The 17594-nt window shown below is 48.3% G+C and overlaps 1 protein-coding gene across 1 annotated transcript in view; it reads left to right on the plus strand.

Annotated features, from left to right (window-relative positions):
• The window catches only part of ENPP4 (ectonucleotide pyrophosphatase/phosphodiesterase 4), a 41999-nt gene extending 26200 nt beyond the window's left edge, over positions 1-15799 (plus strand). The window contains exon 4 of the mRNA XM_063915218.1: positions 10083-15799. Coding sequence (XP_063771288.1) covers positions 10083-10444 — 362 coding nt within the window. The 3' untranslated portion in view covers positions 10445-15799. The remainder of the gene's footprint in view (positions 1-10082) is intronic.
• Positions 15800-17594: the final 1795 nt, after the last annotated feature.

Below are 17594 nucleotides of genomic sequence, written 5' to 3' on the forward strand. Positions count from 1 at the left end.
CTCCTCACCGATTTTTCAAATCGGCTTTGCCAGCTTCTCCCCCAGAGAGGGAAATAGTTTTAGCTGCCATACAAAAGCTGTGTCAACAGCAAGTGATTATCAAGGTTCCCCTAATGCAACAGGGGAAGGGGTTTTATTCAACCCTATTTGTGGTCCCGAAGCTGGATGGCTCGGTCAGACCGATTCTGAATCTAAAATCCCTGAACATATATTTGAAAAGGTTCAAATTCAAGATGGAATCTCTCCGGGCAGTGATCTCCAGCCTGGAAGGGGGGGATTTTATGGTGTCACTAGACATAAAGGATGCTTACCTTCATGTCCCCATATATCCGCCTCATCAGGCGTACCTGAGATTCGCTGTACAGGATTGTCATTACCAGTTTCAGACGTTGCCGTTTGGGCTTTCCATGGCCCCGAGAATTTTCACCAAGGTAATGGCGGAAATGATGGTGCTCCTGCGCAAGCAAGGAGTCACAATTATCCCATACTTGGACGATTTCCTGATAAAGGCAAGATCGAGAGATCAGTTACTGAAAAGTGTGTCTCTCTCCCTGAGAGTAATTTAACAACACGGCTGGATTCTAAATCTACCAAAGTTGCAGTTGGTTCCGACAACTCGGCTGTCATTTTTGGGCATGGTTCTGGACACAGAAAAAAAGAGGGGTTTTCTCCCAATGGAAAAAGCCCAGGAACTCCAGAACATGGTCAAGGACCTGCTGCAACCAAAAAGAGTGTCAGTTCATCAATGCACTCGAGTATTGGGAAAGATGGTGGCGGCCTACGAGGCCATTCCGTTCGGCAGGTTCCATGCGAGAACTTTTCAGTGGGACCTTCTGGAGAAGTGGTCAAGGTCCAATCTACAAATACATCAGAGAATAAGCCTGTCCCCCAGGGCCAGGGTATCTCTCCTGTGGTGGCTCCAGAGTGCTCACCTTCTCGAGGGTCGCAGGTTCGGCATTCAAGACTGGGTTCTGGTGACCACGGACGCGAGCCTCCGAGGATGGGGAGCAGTCACACAAGGAAGAAATTTTCAGGGAATATGGTCAAGCCAGGCGGCTTGTCTACACATCAATGTGCTGGAATTAAGGGCCATATACAACGGCCTACAACAAGCGGAGAACCTTCTTTGCAACCTACCCGTTCTGATTCAGTTGAACAACGTCACAGTCGTGGCGCATGTAAACCGCCAGGGCTGGACAAGGAGCAGAGCAGCAATGGCAGAAGCCACCAGGATTCTTCGCTGGGCGGAAAATCATGTAAGCGCTCTGTCAGCAGTCTTCATTCCGGGAGTAGACAACTGGGAAGCAGACTTCCTCAGCAGACACGATCTCCATCCAGGAGAGTGGGGTCTTCATCAAGAGGTCTTTGCAGAGGTAACAAGTCGTTGGGTACTTCCTCAAATAGACATGATGGCGTCACGCCTCAACAAAAAGCTTCGGACGTATTGTTCCAGGTCGAGGGACCCTCAGGCAGTGGCAGTGGACGCCCTAGTGACACCGTGGGTGTTTCAGTCGGTCTATGTGTTCCCTCCACTTCCACTCATCTTAAAAATATTGAGAATCATAAGACGAACAAGAGTGCAGACAATACTCATTGTTCCAGATTGGCCTCGAAGGGCCTGGTATTCAGATCTTCAGGAAATGCTCACAGAAGATCCGTGGCCTCTTCTTCCCAGGGAGGACCTGTTGCAACAGGGGCCCTGTGTGTTCCAAGACTTACCGCGGTTACGTTTGACGGCATGGCGGTTGAACAACGGGGGGAAGGGTTCTATTCGAGCCTCTTTCTCATACCAAAGCCGGACGGCTCAGTCAGACCGATCCTGAACCTAAAATCCCTCAATCTGTACTTGAAAACTTTCAAGTTCAAGATGGAATCTCTTCCAGCCTAGAAGGGGGGGACTTTATGGCGTCAGTCGACATAAAAGATGCCTACTTACACGTCCCGATATATCCTCCACATCAGGCCTTCCTGAGATTTGCGGTGCAGAATTGTCATTACCAATTTCTCTAACGTCCTAAGTGGATGCAGGGACTCCGTAAGGACCATGGGGAATAGCGGCTCCGCAGGAGACTGGGCACAAAAGTAAAAGCTTGAACTAGCTGGTGTGCACTGGCTCCTCCCCCTATGACCCTCCTCCAAGTCTCAGTTAGATTTTTGTGCCCGAACGAGAAGGGTGCATGCTAGGTGGCTCTCCTGAACTGCTTAGAGTAAAAGTTTATTTTAGGTTTTTTATTTTCAGTGAGTCCTGCTGGCAACAGGCTCACTGCATCGTGGGACTAAGGGGAGAAGAAACGAACTCACCTGCGTGCAGAGTGGATTGGGTTTCTTAGGCTACTGGACATTAGCTCCAGAGGGACGATCACAGGTTCAGCCTGGATGGGTCCCGGAGCCGCGCCGCCGGCCCCCTTACAGAGCCAGAAGAACGAAGAGGTCCGGTGAAATCGGCGGCAGAAGACGTTCCTGTCTTTAACTAAGGTAGCGCACAGCACTGCAGCTGTGCGCCATTGCTCTCAGCACACTTCACACTCCGGTCACTGAGGGTGCAGGGCGCTGGGGGGGGAGCGCCCTGAGACGCAATAAAAAACAGAAATACCTTAGGATGGCAAAAGAAATACATCACATATAGCTCCTGGGCTATATGGATGTATTTAACCCCTGCCAATTTTCCAGAAAAAAGCGGGAGATAGGCTCCGCCCCTTCACGACGGCCTTATCTCCTCAGCACACAAGCGCCATTTTCCCTCACAGTTCCGCTGGAAGGACGGCTCCCTGACTCTCCCCTGCAGTCCCTACAGAATCAGGGTAAAAACGAGAGAGGGGGGGCACTATTGGCAGCTAAATTATAAACAGCAGCTATAAAAGGGAGTAACACTTATATAAGGTTATCCCTATATATATATATATATATATATATATATATATATATATATATATATATATATATATATATATATATATATAGCGCTCTGGTGTGTGCTGGCAAACTCTCCCTCTGTCTCCCCAAAGGGCTAGTGGGGTCCTGTCCTCTATCAGAGCATTCCCTGTGTGTGTGCTGGGTGTCGGTACGATTGTGTCGACATGTATGAGGAGGAAAATGATGTGGAAGCAGAGCAATTGCCTGTATTAGTGATGTCACCCCCTAGGGAGTCGACACCTGACTGGATGGTTGTATTTAAAGAACTTCGTGACAATGTCAGCACTTTACAAAAAACTGTTGACGACATGAGACAGCCGACAAATCAATTAGTGCCTGTCCAGGCGTCTCAGACACCGTCAGGGGCGATTAAACGCCCGTTACCTCAGTGGGTCGACACAGACCCAGACACGGATACTGAGTCCAGTGTCGACGGTGAGGAGACAAACGTAATGTCCAGTAGGGCCACACGTTACATGATCACGGCAATGAAGGAGGCATTGAACATTTCTGACACTACAAGTACCACAAAGAAGGGTATTATGTGGGGAGTGAAAAAACTACCAGTAGCTTTTCCTGAGTCAGATGAATTAAATGAGGTGTGTGATAAAGCGTGGGTTTCCCCCGATAAAAAAGTGCTAATCTCTAATAAATTATTGGCACTATACCCTTTCCCGCCAGAGGTTAGGGCGCGTTGGGAAACACCCCCTAAAGTAGATAAAGCGCTCACACGTTTATCTAAACAAGTAGCGTTACCGTCTCCTGATACGGCCGCCCTCAAAGAACCAGCGGATAGAAGGCTGGAAAATATCCTGAAGGGTATATACACACATACTGGTGTTATACTGCGACCAGCAATCGCATCAGCCTGGATGTGCAGTGCTGGAGTGGCGTGGTCGGATTCCCTGACTGAAAATATTGATACCCTGGATAGGGACAGTATATTACTAACTATAGAGCATTTGAAGGATGCATTACTATATATGCGTGATGCACAGAGGGATATTTGCACCCTGGCATCAAGAGTGAGTGCTATGTCCATTTCTGCCAGAAGAGCGTTATGGACGCGACAGTGGTCAGGGGATGCGGATTCCAAACGACATATGGAAGTATTGCCGTTTAAAGGAGAGGAGTTATTTGGGGCCGGTCTATCGGACCTGGTGGCCACGGCAACGGCCGGAAAGTCCACCTTTTTACCCCAGGTCACCCCTCAGCAGAAAAAGACACCGTCTTTTCAAACTCAGTCCTTTCGTTCCCATAAGTACAGGCGGGCAAAAGGCCACTCATTTCTGCCCCGGGGCAGAGGAAGAGGAAAAAGACTGCACCAGGCAGCCTCTTCCCAGGAGCAGAAGCCCTCCTCTGCTTCTGCCAAGTCTTCAGCATGACGCTGGGGCTTTACAAGCGGACTCTGACACGGTGGGGGCCCGTCTCAAAAATTTCAACGCGCAGTGGGCTCACTCGCAAGTGGACCCCTGGATTCTGCAGGTAGTATCACAGGGGTACAAACTGGAATTCGAGACGTCTCCCCCTCGCCGGTTCCTGAAGTCTGCTCTACCAAAGTCTCCCTCCGACAGGGAGGCAGTTTTGGAAGCCATTCACAAGCTGTATTCCCAGCAGGTGATAATCAAGGTACCTCTCCTACAACAGGGAAAGGGGTATTATTCCACGCTGTTTGTGGTACCGAAGCCGGACGGCTCGGTGAGACCAATTTTAAATCTAAAATCCTTGAACACTTACATAAAGAGGTTCAAATTCAAGATGGAGTCACTCAGAGCAGTGATAGCAAACCTGGAAGAAGGGGACTATATGGTGTCTCTGGACATCAAAGATGCTTATCTCCACGTCCCAATCTACCCTTCTCACCAAGGGTACCTCAGGTTTGTAGTACAAAACTGTCATTATCAGTTTCAGACGCTGCCGTTTGGGTTGTCCACGGCACCTCGGGTCTTTACCAAGGTAATGGCCGAAATGATGATTCTTCTTCGAAGAAAAGGCGTTTTAATTATCCCTTACTTGGACGATCTCCTGATAAGGGCAAGGTCCAGGGAACAGTTAGAAGTCGGAGTAGCACTATCTCAGTTAGTGTTACGTCAGCACGGGTGGATCCTAAATATTCCAAAATCGCAGCTGATTCCAACGACACGTCTCCTGTTCCTAGGAATGATTCTGGACACAGTCCAGAAAAAGGTGTTTCTCCCAGAGGAGAAGGCCAGGGAGTTATCCGAGCTAGTCAGGAATCTCCTAAAACCAGGCCAGGTGTCGGTGCATCAGTGCACGAGGGTCCTGGGAAAAATGGTGGCTTCTTACGAAGCGATTCCATTTGGAAGATTCCATGCAAGAACGTTTCAGTGGGATCTTCTGGACAAATGGTCCGGATCGCATCTTCAGATGCATCAGCGGATAACCCTGTCGCCAAGGACAAGGGTGTCTCTTCTGTGGTGGCTGCAGAGTGCTCATCTACTAGAGGGCCGCAGATTCGGCATTCAGGATTGGATCCTGGTGACCACAGATGCCAGCCTGAGAGGCTGGGGAGCAGTCACACAGGGACAAAATTTCCAGGGCTTGTGGTCAAGCATGGAAACATCTCTTCATATAAACATTCTGGAACTAAGGGCCATTTACAATGCCCTAAGTCAAGCAAAACCCCTGCTTCAGGGTCAGGCGGTATTGATCCAATCGGACAACATCACGTCAGTCGCCCACGTAAACAGACAGGGCGGCACGAGAAGCAGGAGGGCGATGGCAGAAGCTGCAAGGATTCTTCGCTGGGCGGAGAATCATGTGATAGCACTGTCAGCAGTGTTCATTCCGGGAGTGGACAACTGGGAAGCGGACTTCCTCAGCAGACACGACCTTCACCCGGGGGAGTGGGGACTTCATCCAGAAGTCTTCCAAGAGATGGTAAACCGTTGGGAAAAACCAAAGGTGGACATGATGGCGTCCTGTCTCAACAAAAAACTGGACAGATATTGCGCCAGGTCAAGGGACCCTCAGGCAATAGCGGTGGACGCTCTGGTAACACCATGGGTGTACCAGTCAGTGTATGTGTTCCCTCCTCTGCCTCTCATACCAAAAGTACTGAGAATCATAAAAAGGAGAGGAGTAAGAACTATACTCGTGGTTCCGGTTTGGCCAAGAAGGACTTGGTACCCGGAACTTCAAGAGATGCTCACGGAGGACCCGTGGCCTCTACCTCTAAGAAAGGACCTGCTCCAGCAGGGACCTTGTCTGTTCCAAGACTTGCCGCGGCTGCGTTTGACGGCATGGCGGTTGAACGCCGCATCCTGAAGGAAAAAGGCATTCCAGAAGAAGTCATCCCTACCCTGATAAAGGCCAGGAAGGATGTAACCGCAAAACATTATCACCGCATTTGGCGAAAATATGTTGCGTGGTGTGAGGCCAATGAGGCCCCTACAGAGGAATTTCAACTGGGTCGCTTCCTACATTTCCTGCAAACAGGACTGTCTATGGGCCTAAAATTAGGGTCCATTAAAGTTCAAATTTCGGCCCTGTCGATTTTCTTCCAAAAAGAACTGGCTTCAGTGCCTGAAGTCCAGACGTTTGTCAAAGGGGTACTGCATATACAGCCTCCTTTTGTGCCCCCGGTGGCACCTTGGGATCTCAATGTGGTTTTGGGGTTCCTAAAATCACATTGGTTTGAACCACTCACCACTGTGGAATTAAAATATCTCACATGGAAGGTGGTAATGCTGTTAGCCCTGGCTTCAGCCAGGCGTGTCTCAGAATTGGCGGCTTTATCTTATAAAAGCCCTTACCTGATTTTTCACACGGATAGGGCAGAATTGAGGACTCGTCCTCAATTTCTCCCAAAGGTGGTTTCAGCGTTTCACGTGAACCAACCTATTGTGGTGCCTGCGGCTACTAGGGACTTGGAGGACTCCAAGTTACTGGACGTAGTCAGGGCCCTCAAAATATATATTTCCAGGACGGCTGGAGTCAGGAAATCTGACTCGCTGTTTATCCTGTATGCACCCAACAAGCTGGGTGCTCCTGCTTCTAAGCAGACGATTGCTCGTTGGATTTGTAGTACAATTCAGCTTGCGCATTCTGTGGCAGGCCTGCCACAGCCAAACTCTGTAAAAGCCCATTCCACAAGGAAGGTGGGCTCATCTTGGGCGGCTGCCCGAGGGGTCTCTGCTTTACAACTTTGCCGAGCAGCTACTTGGTCAGGGGCAAACACGTTTGCCAAATTCTACAAATTTGATACCCTGGCTGAGGAGGACCTGGAGTTCTCTCATTCGGTGCTGCAGGGTCATCCGCACTCTCCCGCCCGTTTGGGAGCTTTGGTATAATCCCCATGGTCCTTACGGAGTCCCAGCATCCACTTAGGACGTTAGAGAAAATAAGAATTTACTTACCGATAATTCTATTTCTCATAGTCCGTAGTGGATGCTGGGCGCCCATCCCAAGTGCGGATTGTCTGCAATACTTGTATATAGTTATTGTTACAAAATTCGGGTTATTATTGTTGTGAGCCATCTTTTCAGAGGCTCCTTCGTTTATCATACTGTTAACTGGGTTCAGATCACAGGTTGTACGGTGTGATTGGTGTGGCTGGTATGAGTCTTACCCAGGATTCAATATCCTTCCTTATTATGTACGCTCGTCCGTGCACAGTATCCTAACTGAGGCTTGGAGGAGGGTCATAGGGGGAGGAGCCAGTGCACACCAGCTAGTTCAAGCTTTTACTTTTGTGCCCAGTCTCCTGCGGAGCCGCTATTCCCCATGGTCCTTACGGAGTCCCAGCATCCACTACGGACTATGAGAAATAGAATTATCGGTAAGTAAATTCTTATTTACAGACGTTGCCGTTTGGGCTTTCCACGGCCCGGAGGGTCTTCACCAAAGTGATGGCGGAAATGATGGTACTCCTACGCAAGCAGGGTGTCACAATTATCCCGTACTTGGACGATCTCCTGATAAAGGCGAGATCAAAGGAGTAGTTGCTAAGAAATGTGGAACTCTCCCTGATGGTTCTGCGACATCATGGTTGGATTCTAAATTTGGTTAGGAAAACGGAGGCTCTGTTTGTCCTGTACGCTTCCAACAAGATTAGAAATCCTGCTTCCAAGCAGACTATTGCACGCTGGATTTGTAATACGATTCAGCACGCTCATTCTACGGCTGGATTGCCGTTGCCGAAGTCAGTGAAGGCCCATTCTACCAGGAAGGTGGACCCATCTTGGGCGGCTGCCCGAGGGGTCTCGGCACTTCAACTTTGCCGAGCAGCTACGTGGTCGGGTTCAAACACTTTTGTTAAGTTCTACAAGTTTGATACCCTGGCTGATGAGGACCTCGTGTTTGCTCAATCGGTGCTGCAGACTCGTCCGCACTCTCCCGCCCGGTCTGTAGCTTTGGTATAGACCCCATGGTCCTTTTGGAGTCCCCAGCATCCTCTAGGACGTAAGAGAAAATAGGATTTTAATACCTACCGGTAAATCCTTTTCTCCTAGTCCGTAGAGGATGCTGGGCGCCCATCCCTGTGCGGACTGTTACTTGCAGTTGTATTGTTAGTTGTTTCTATTACACGAAGGCTGTGTATCGGTTATGTTCAGCTTGTTGCTGTTCTTTCGTTCATACTGTTCTCTGGTATTCCTGCTAATCCAGTTGTACGGTGTGTTTGTGGTGTGAGCTGGTATGTATCTAACCCGTAGTGTAACAAAACTCCTTTTCCTCTAAATGTCCGTCTCCCTGGGCACAGTTCCTATAACTGAGGTCTGGAGGAGGGGCATAGAGGGAGGAGCCAATTCACACCCATTCAAAGTCTTATAGTGTGCCCATGTCTCCTGCGGATCCAGTCTATACCCCATGGTCCTTTTGGAGTCCCCAGCATCCTCTACGGACTAGGAGAAAAGGATTTACCGGTAGGTATTAAAACCCTATTTTTTCTCTATAGGTTAGCATGCTAGAAGCCGGGGATAGACTTCTACAGAGAGGGTGACTTGGGCTGCTTTAATTTTCGCTTGTTTGAGTGACAAATGGTTTTGTATATCACACGCAGCAGCCGTCGTCCGTCTGTGAGTTTATGCAAATAGCATACACGCTCCTTCCCTTGTGTGTGCCCATGTAGCTGAATGTGCAAGGACTAAGATACCCTCTTCTAATGCCTGTGCATGCTGTAATACGGATTGGTGCGTCCTTATATGCCACTATCAGTCACAGCCCTATCGCAGGTGCAGTGTCTCCGGCTGACCATTTTCTCCCAGGCTTGCGGCGGTGCGTCTATGTACACAGCCACTTGAACGTCTGCGTGTACCCACTGAACGGACCATTTTGACGAGCACTACTAGCCACCTCCCCGTCCATCCTGCCACCGTCTGTCTCTATCACAGCAGCGACCATGTACGTACACTCTATAGCGCATGTGCCGCAGGATTGAGCAGGCCTCAGAATCAGGCTTCTGTTTATTTGTGCCTTGCTTGCGGCTGGGATAATAGTCAGCTGTATTGGTTGCACGTCTACGTCGCAGGGCTGTTACTTCTCCATTGCGGGTTAGCAGCAACATTATTATTTCAGAAGCCTTCTGTGTGTGGAACCCATTGCCTGGGCTGACTTCCTGTAGCTAGAGTGGTGCCTGCAGGAAATCTCCAGCTGGGTAATGAACTGCAGGCACTGAAGCAGGGCATTCTGGGACAGATCATGAGAGCAGCCCTGAGACATAGGGATTTGGATGCTATGCGGATGACTGGTCGTCAATGAGAAGGTTAATAGGATCATTAGGGTGACAGTTTGTCGACATGCATTAAGGTCGACAGGGTTAAGATCAACATGCATTTAGGTTGAAAGTGTTAGAAGGTTGACATGTTCAAAAAATCGGTCAAAAATGATGACGTGGGTTTTTTTTGTGTGATATTTTTTTTTGGGGGGGGGGGGGTTAGGCTAAAATGAGCGGAAAAGCACATGTCGACATTTTATGTGTCGTCATGGTAAATGTCAACCTTTTAACCCTGACAATCTCAATGCATGTCAAGCTTCTGATTGTAGACCACTACACCCGACTTGGACTTTTAGGGGTTTTTTTCTGCGTTGGAAATCTTGACTTATGTGTTTCGGGCATAACTACCGTAGGTTTTATTTATTTACGATGTACTGCTTACTAACATATGTTCCTGTTATGATTTGTAAATGTTTTCCCGCCTGTATTGCAGTGGGGAATCACGGATATGACAACAGCCTACCCAGCATGCATCCTTTCCTCGCGGCGCACGGCCCGGCTTACCACAAAAATTACAAGATGCGCACCATAAACAGCGTGGACGTGTACCCAATGATGTGTCACATCCTCGGATTAAAAGCCGAGCCAAACAACGGAACCCTGGCCAACACCAAGTGCTTGCTGGCGGACCAGTGGTGCATCCGCCTCCCAGAAGCCATTGGGATTGTCATGGGGGCGATCATGGTACTCACCACATTGACCTGTGTAGTGATTCTTCTTAAGAAAAAGTTGCCATCTGCGCGTCAGTTTACACGGCTGGAGTTTCAGGATGATGACGACCCTTTAATTGGGTGATAAGGATGCGCGCAAAAGATGGCTTCTTTGCTGGTCGACCTAAATTGTACCGTCCCAGATGACCGACACTTTATCCGTGACGTTACTGGTATTTGCCCTCTGGCAAATAAAATGAGCGGGTATATCTATCAATCGGAGATTTAAAGCAGCTTTTATTTAAAGTAGTACATGGAGTGTAATCACCGATTGATGAATCCCATAGTGCCCGACATAGTCTCTCACTTCAGTGCAATAGGAAACCTGTGGCTTGCTAGCAGTTGTGTAACCACAAGTAACAGCATGCCCTGCCATACAGAGATGCCACAAAAACGGCAACGTCAGATTCTGCCTTGGTGCACCTTTTATAGCTTGATTTTTGTCCCCGCTTTCATTTTAATTGCCCTATAAATTGTATATTGTTATATAGAGAAGTCTAGACTGCAATACTTATATTTTTAAGACTACTTGAAAAAACTCTTAATTTGTATATTTGTAACTAAAGCAGAGCTTTATTTTCTGGGAGATGGTTTAGCTGCTGTAGATCCTCTATTTGTTGGTAATGTGTGAGCGTCCCGGGTACTTGTACAGATGTTATATTGGTAATATGTGTTGAGCACAAACCATAAGACACTGATCAGTTGCTCAGAACAGTGTGAGACTTTTCACTAATGCACATTACAGCATTCACAGGTAAACGCCCACCGCGTCTGTCTCTTACATCTGATCCGCAGTGTCGGATCTGAGGCAGGAATACACCTTATTCTTATATGTGACTGTGTGTATGGTGTGCAGCATGGGCCATTTATATCACAAGCTTCCACTCATGTAAGTGTGTATGTTGGATCAGCAGCCAGTGAAGGCTGAACCATATATGGGAGAGAGGTGGCATGTTGCAGACCACACCGTGTCCTTCCTAACTTATATGAACTGGGGGGTGATTTACTAACAGATGCAAATGTGCAGAAATCTGTGCCAACCAATCAGCAATGTGTTTTCATGTCTGACTTGCAGTAAACTGAAAGCTGATTGGTTAGTGTGGGTTACTTCCCCTCCTGTTAGTAATGACCTCTATGGATTTTATTCATTGTCTATATGCAGCATGCACAGGACGTACAGATACTATGGGCGTTATGATGCACAGGACGTACAGATACTATGGGTGTTATGATGCACAGGATGTACAGATACTATGGGCGTTATGATGCACAGGACGTACAGATACTATGGGCGTTATGATGCACGGGACACACTGATACTATGGGCGTTATGATGCACAGGACACACTGATACTATGGGCGTTATGATGCACAGGACACACTGATACTATGGGCGTTATGATGCACGGGACACACTGATACTATGGGCATTATGATGCACAGGACACGCTGATACTATGGGCGTTATGATGCACGGGACACACTGATACTATGGGCATTATGATGCACAGGACACGCTGATACTATGGGCGTTATGATGCACGGGACACACTGATACTATGGGCGTTATGATGCACAGGACACACTGATACTATGGGCGTTATGATGCACAGGACACACTGATACTATGGGCGTTATGATGCACAGGACACACTGATACTATGGGCGTTATGATGCACAGGACGTACAGATACTATGGGCGTTATGATGCACAGGACGTACAGATACTATGGGCGTTATGATGCACAGGACGTACAGATACTATGGGCGTTATGATGCACGGGACACGCTGATACTATGGGCGTTATGATGCACGGGACACGCTGATACTATGGGCGTTATGATGCATGGGACACGCTGATACTATGGGCGTTATGATGCACGGGACACACTGATACTATGGGCGTTATAATGCACGGGACACACTGATACTATGGGCGTTATGATGCACAGGACACACTGATACTATGGACGTTATGATGCACGGGACACACTGATACTATGGGCGTTATGATGCACGGGACACACTGATACTATGGACGTTATGATGCACAGATACTATGGGTGTTATGATGCACAGGACACGCTGATACTATGGGACACACTGATACTATGGGCGTTATGATGCACAGGACACACTGATACTATGGGCGTTATGATGCACAGGACGTACAGATACTATGGGCGTTATGATGCACGGGACACACTGATACTATGGGCGTTATGATGCACGGGACACACTGATACTATGGACGTTATGATGCACAGATACTATGGGTGTTATGATGCACAGGACACGCTGATACTATGGGACACACTGATACTATGGGCGTTATGATGCACAGGACACACTGATACTATAGGCGTTATGATGCACAGGACGTACAGATACTATGGGCATTATGATGCACAGGACGTATGGTTACTGTGGGCATTATGATGCAGAGGACGCACGGATACTATGGACGTTATGATGCACAGGACACACTGATACTATAGGCGTTATGATGCACAGGACGTACAGATACTATGGGCGTTATGATGCACAGGACACACTGATACTATGGGAGTTATGATGCATGGGACACACTGATACTATGGGCATTATGATGCACAGGACGTACGGTTACTGTGGGCATTATGATGCAGAGGACGCACGGATACTGTGATGCACAGGACATACAAATGCTATGGGCGTTATGATGCACAGTTGTAAGTAGTGGACTGCTATGGGGTTGTAACTAGCGGTTTAAGCACTGAAACTTTATTTTTCATGTTTGTAAATAGACATTTGCTGTTGAACTACAACTCCCAGCACATCCGTTTCTCACGTAAATAGATAAGATATACGGTACCTCTCCTACGTTGCGTTCCCTCACCGTTTAGCCATGTAGCTATTGGGGACGTGTAGTGACCACCTCTATGCCATTATTTGTCTTGTGTGTCAGATGTGTCACTGATGCACCTGTAGGACACCAGGCCTCTTCCATGTGCACTATGGATTCTGCGATGAGAACCACTGTGCTATGTACATAACTAGAAACCGGTGACAAAGCTACAATTACAGCGCACGCCGGCTTTATTCTCACACTGTAGCCGTGAAGTAAGTGGATGGTATTTGAAAAACCATAACATTGCGTTAACATTTTCTTACAAATTACACATGGGGGGGGGGGGGGGATTCAATAGTTTCTCTGCGCCCGGTCTCACGTCTAAAGTGACTGGACATTGCGTGGCGCAATTCAACAGTTTTTTCTATTGTGCCCAGGACTGCCGGCTTAAGCCGCATAAAATGGCTACACCCGACTAACGTTCTGGGCACGATGCAAAAAGTGCAGTTTTGGTTCACAAACAGGTCACTTTATGCCCATTTCTCCTTGCCAGCGTGGGGGCTGTGAGAAGATATGTCTCCCCGTGACTAATTGCGCTTGAACGGAATACTTCCATTGGGCACCATCTAGTGGTGGCTGCGGAAAAAAAAACCATTTGAATCTCCCCCATTGCTGGTATGCATTGAGTAGGTTACATACAATGAGATAGATGGCAGTTTGCTTATTTAGTCCTTGCTACGGGTACGCTTACCGTCTGTATAAGGGCCGTCCACGTTCAGATTGCTTGTACGCCGCTGCCTGCAGCTGTCACCAGAGATATCTCTGCCTGGTGCGATGGTAAGCGATGTAGGTATATGCGCAGAGCGAGATGGGTCTCTGTTACATAGTGCGACAACACGGTTCTGCACTGTATACAATGTGGGGGAACATCTTTGTATAACGAACGCCGGCTCGTTATAGAAACACGTGGCTGCAGATTGGAAGGGAAGCCATAGATACGAGGCAGTGTATTTAGCTGGAGTTGCAGGAGAGAAAGTACAGTGCAATCAGTAATAACCTGACGGTAGAGAGAAGCGTCTGTATACCATTCCCGTTATGTCTGTACGTTTATTTTTGCAAACCAGAAAGTGCCGCCCAGCAAGCCGTTCTGCTCAGATCTTGGGGTAGATTTACTAACGCCTCCAAAACACACAAATGGAGGTGATGCCCGAAGTGACCAATCACATTCTGTCATTTTCTAGAGAGTAATAGAGAGAGGATAGCTGCAGTCTGGTTGCTATGGGCAACACCAACACTTCTCATTTTTAGAAACTGTAGTAAATCTAACTCCTTGGGCAATGTGTGCCTCACTATCTATGGGGGAACAACAAGTACTAGCATCCCATGCTAGCCAGAGGTCAGTACTTGTGGTTCCATAACAGTTGGTCACACACACGTTGCCATGTACATTATTGCAGCCATCAGTCTGCACAAGTTATATAGGACTTGGGAAATCATCATCCCAGACACCATGTCCCTCTGGCGTAGTGGATAAGCTCCATAATATGGCAACGTGCACAGTAATATATAGGATATGCAGGGTTTAGCTGTCTGTATACATATGGCCCATAGTCCCGGACTTGCTGAGCCTGTGTGATTTATGCCTTAGCGCTGTAAAGCCTTTGGGGCAGATGTATTAAGCCTGGTGTGATAAAGCAAGTGCAAGGTGATAAGTAGGGAGGCCAATCCCGGGATCGGGATCGGCGGGATCCCGGGATTTAGGCCCAAAAAACGGCCGGGATTCAATCCCGGGATTGGAAGCTCCAATCCCGGGGATTGAGGGATCAGCGTTGAGCGTCCTCAGGACGCTCAGACGCTGCCTGGCTCCCTCCTCCTGTCTCCCCCTGCACAGCGTGACCTGTGACTGAGGTCACGCTGCGCTTTCAGCAGCCGCCGAGCCGGAAAGTACGGCGGTCTTCACCCGCCGCCTCCTCCCGGCTCACCCTGCACTCACCTGCAGGCTCCGCTGCACTCACCCGCCGGCTCCTCCTCACCCGCTACCTGGCTGTGCAGGTTTGTACGGGTTTTTTTATGTCTGCAGGGTGGGAGGGGCGGGGCGTGGGGGGCGGCCGGACACAGTCTAAAGCCAATCCCGGGTATCCCGGGAATCCCGGGATTGAACATTTTTCAATCCCGATACCCGGGATTGAAAAAATGGCCCGGGATTGGCTTCCCTAGTGATAAGGCACCAGCCAATCAGCTCCTAACTGTTAATTTACATATTGGAGCTCATTGGCTGGAGAGTTATCCCCTTGCACTTATCACTGGTTTATCACACCAGGCTTAATACATCTGCCCCCTTGTGTCATTATTTATATGTGTCTGTTCTTATCTATGTCTATGAGCACAATACTGGAAATCGTGCTGGATGTGTGGTACGGTGGGTGGTGGGGGTAGATACATACCTGTATTTTAAGGTTAATTTATGTATTTCTGTTTATTCTTATATGTTGGCAAATAGAAAATCAAATATTCTGTTCAGATCCTCTACGGAGCTAAATTTAAAAAATAATAATAATATTTTTCTAACTTTTCTCATGCATTAATTTTTGTAATAAAATATAAATCTACTGGTGTCTGTATTTAGTTTTTGTACATTGTGTGTGTGTTATATACATGAAGCTGAGAGTGCTGAAATAATACCTATTTATCTAACAGTCTAAGTTGCCGGTTGTTTATGTTTCGGCATAGAGAGAACTGCTGCGCTCCATTGTGTTAGTGTGCCGGTTCCGTCCCCGGAATGTGGTATATACCAAATTTAGCTCTCCCTCAGGACCCATCCGCGGACCACAACCTTGTGATATGCAGTTACCATGAATAGACCATGTTAGACTGCAGGGGGTGCAAGTGCATGTTATTTATCTTGCATGCAGGGTAAAAACTGACCGCTTTTGCATGTAGCCCACACATGCTGGATAGGGGGGCGGGGGGGGGGTGCCCTGGGCAGCTAATAAATCATCAGAGAACATCTGGCAAGAGGGGACATTAGTGCAGAGGCACTGTCCCAAAACCCCCGCCAGTGTAATCATACAAGAAGCGGGCCGGAAGTGCGCCATTATGGGGGCGGGGCTTCGTCCTCACAGCTCACACGGCGCCATTTTCTCTCCATCATGTTGCAGAGACGCTGGTCCTTCCTTCACACTGACAAGTATCAGGGTGCAAAACGGGGGGGGGGGCACTGGCTAAATTTGGTGCAATATAATTTATATAAATAGCGCTATAGGTCTGGGGCGTTTACTGGGCACTTCAGAACCGCTGATTGGACGCTGGGGTGTGAGCTGGCAAATCCCCTCTGTGTCTCTCTGACAGGCTTTACTGTGGGTCTGTTCCCTATATGCCCGGTGTGTCTGTGGGTGTTGGGTACACGTGTGTCGACATGTCTGAGGCTGAAGGCTCTTCCCAGGAGGAGGCTGTATTAGGGACACAAACTGCTGCGGGGGTGACCATGTCGGCACCGCCGACGCCTGATTGGGTAAATGTGTTGAACGCCTTGAATGCTAATGTGGCTCTTATCAGTAAGAGGTTGGATAAGTCTGAGTCTCAGACCCAGGCATGGAAGAAATCTGTAGAAGATATGTTATTGCAAAGTCAGGGTCACAGAAACGTACGCTGGCCCAATTGGCAGACACTGATACCGACACGAATTCTGATTCCAGTGTCGACTATAGCGATTCCAGATTAGATCCAAAATTGGCAAAGAGCATTCAGTACATGATTGTGGCGGTTAAAGAGGTACTACATATCACTGAGGACCCGGCTGTCCCTGATAAAAATAAGAATTTACTCACCGGTAATTCTATTTCTCGTAGTCCGTAGTGGAAGCTGGGTACTCCGTAAGGACCATGGGGTATAGACGGGCTCCGCAGGAGACTGGGCACTCTTAAAAGAAAGATTAGGTACTATATCTGGTGTGCACTGGCTCCTCCCTCTATGCCCCTCCTCCAGACCTCAGTTAGGGAAACTGTGCCCGGAAGAGCTGACATTACTAGGAAAGGATTTGGAATCCAGGGTAAGACTCATACCAGCCACACCAATCACACCGTACAACTCGTGATAACTATACCCAGTTAACAGTATGAACAATAACTGAGCCTCTCTCAACAGATGGCTCATACAATAACCCTTTAGTTAAGCAATAACTATATACATGTATTGCAGAGAGTCCGCACTTGGGACGGGCTCCCAGCATCCACTACGGACTACGAGAAATATAATTACCGGTGAGTAAATTCTTATTTTTTCTGACGTCCTAGTGGATGCTGGGTACTCTGTAAGGACCATGGGGATTATACCAAAGCTCCCAAACGGGCGGGAGAGTGCGGATGACCTGCAGCACCGAATGAGCAAACTCAAGGTCCTCCTCAG

The sequence above is a fragment of the Pseudophryne corroboree genome, chromosome 4 (genome assembly GCF_028390025.1).
Source record: "Pseudophryne corroboree isolate aPseCor3 chromosome 4, aPseCor3.hap2, whole genome shotgun sequence".
NCBI classification, from domain to species: domain Eukaryota; kingdom Metazoa; phylum Chordata; class Amphibia; order Anura; family Myobatrachidae; genus Pseudophryne; species Pseudophryne corroboree.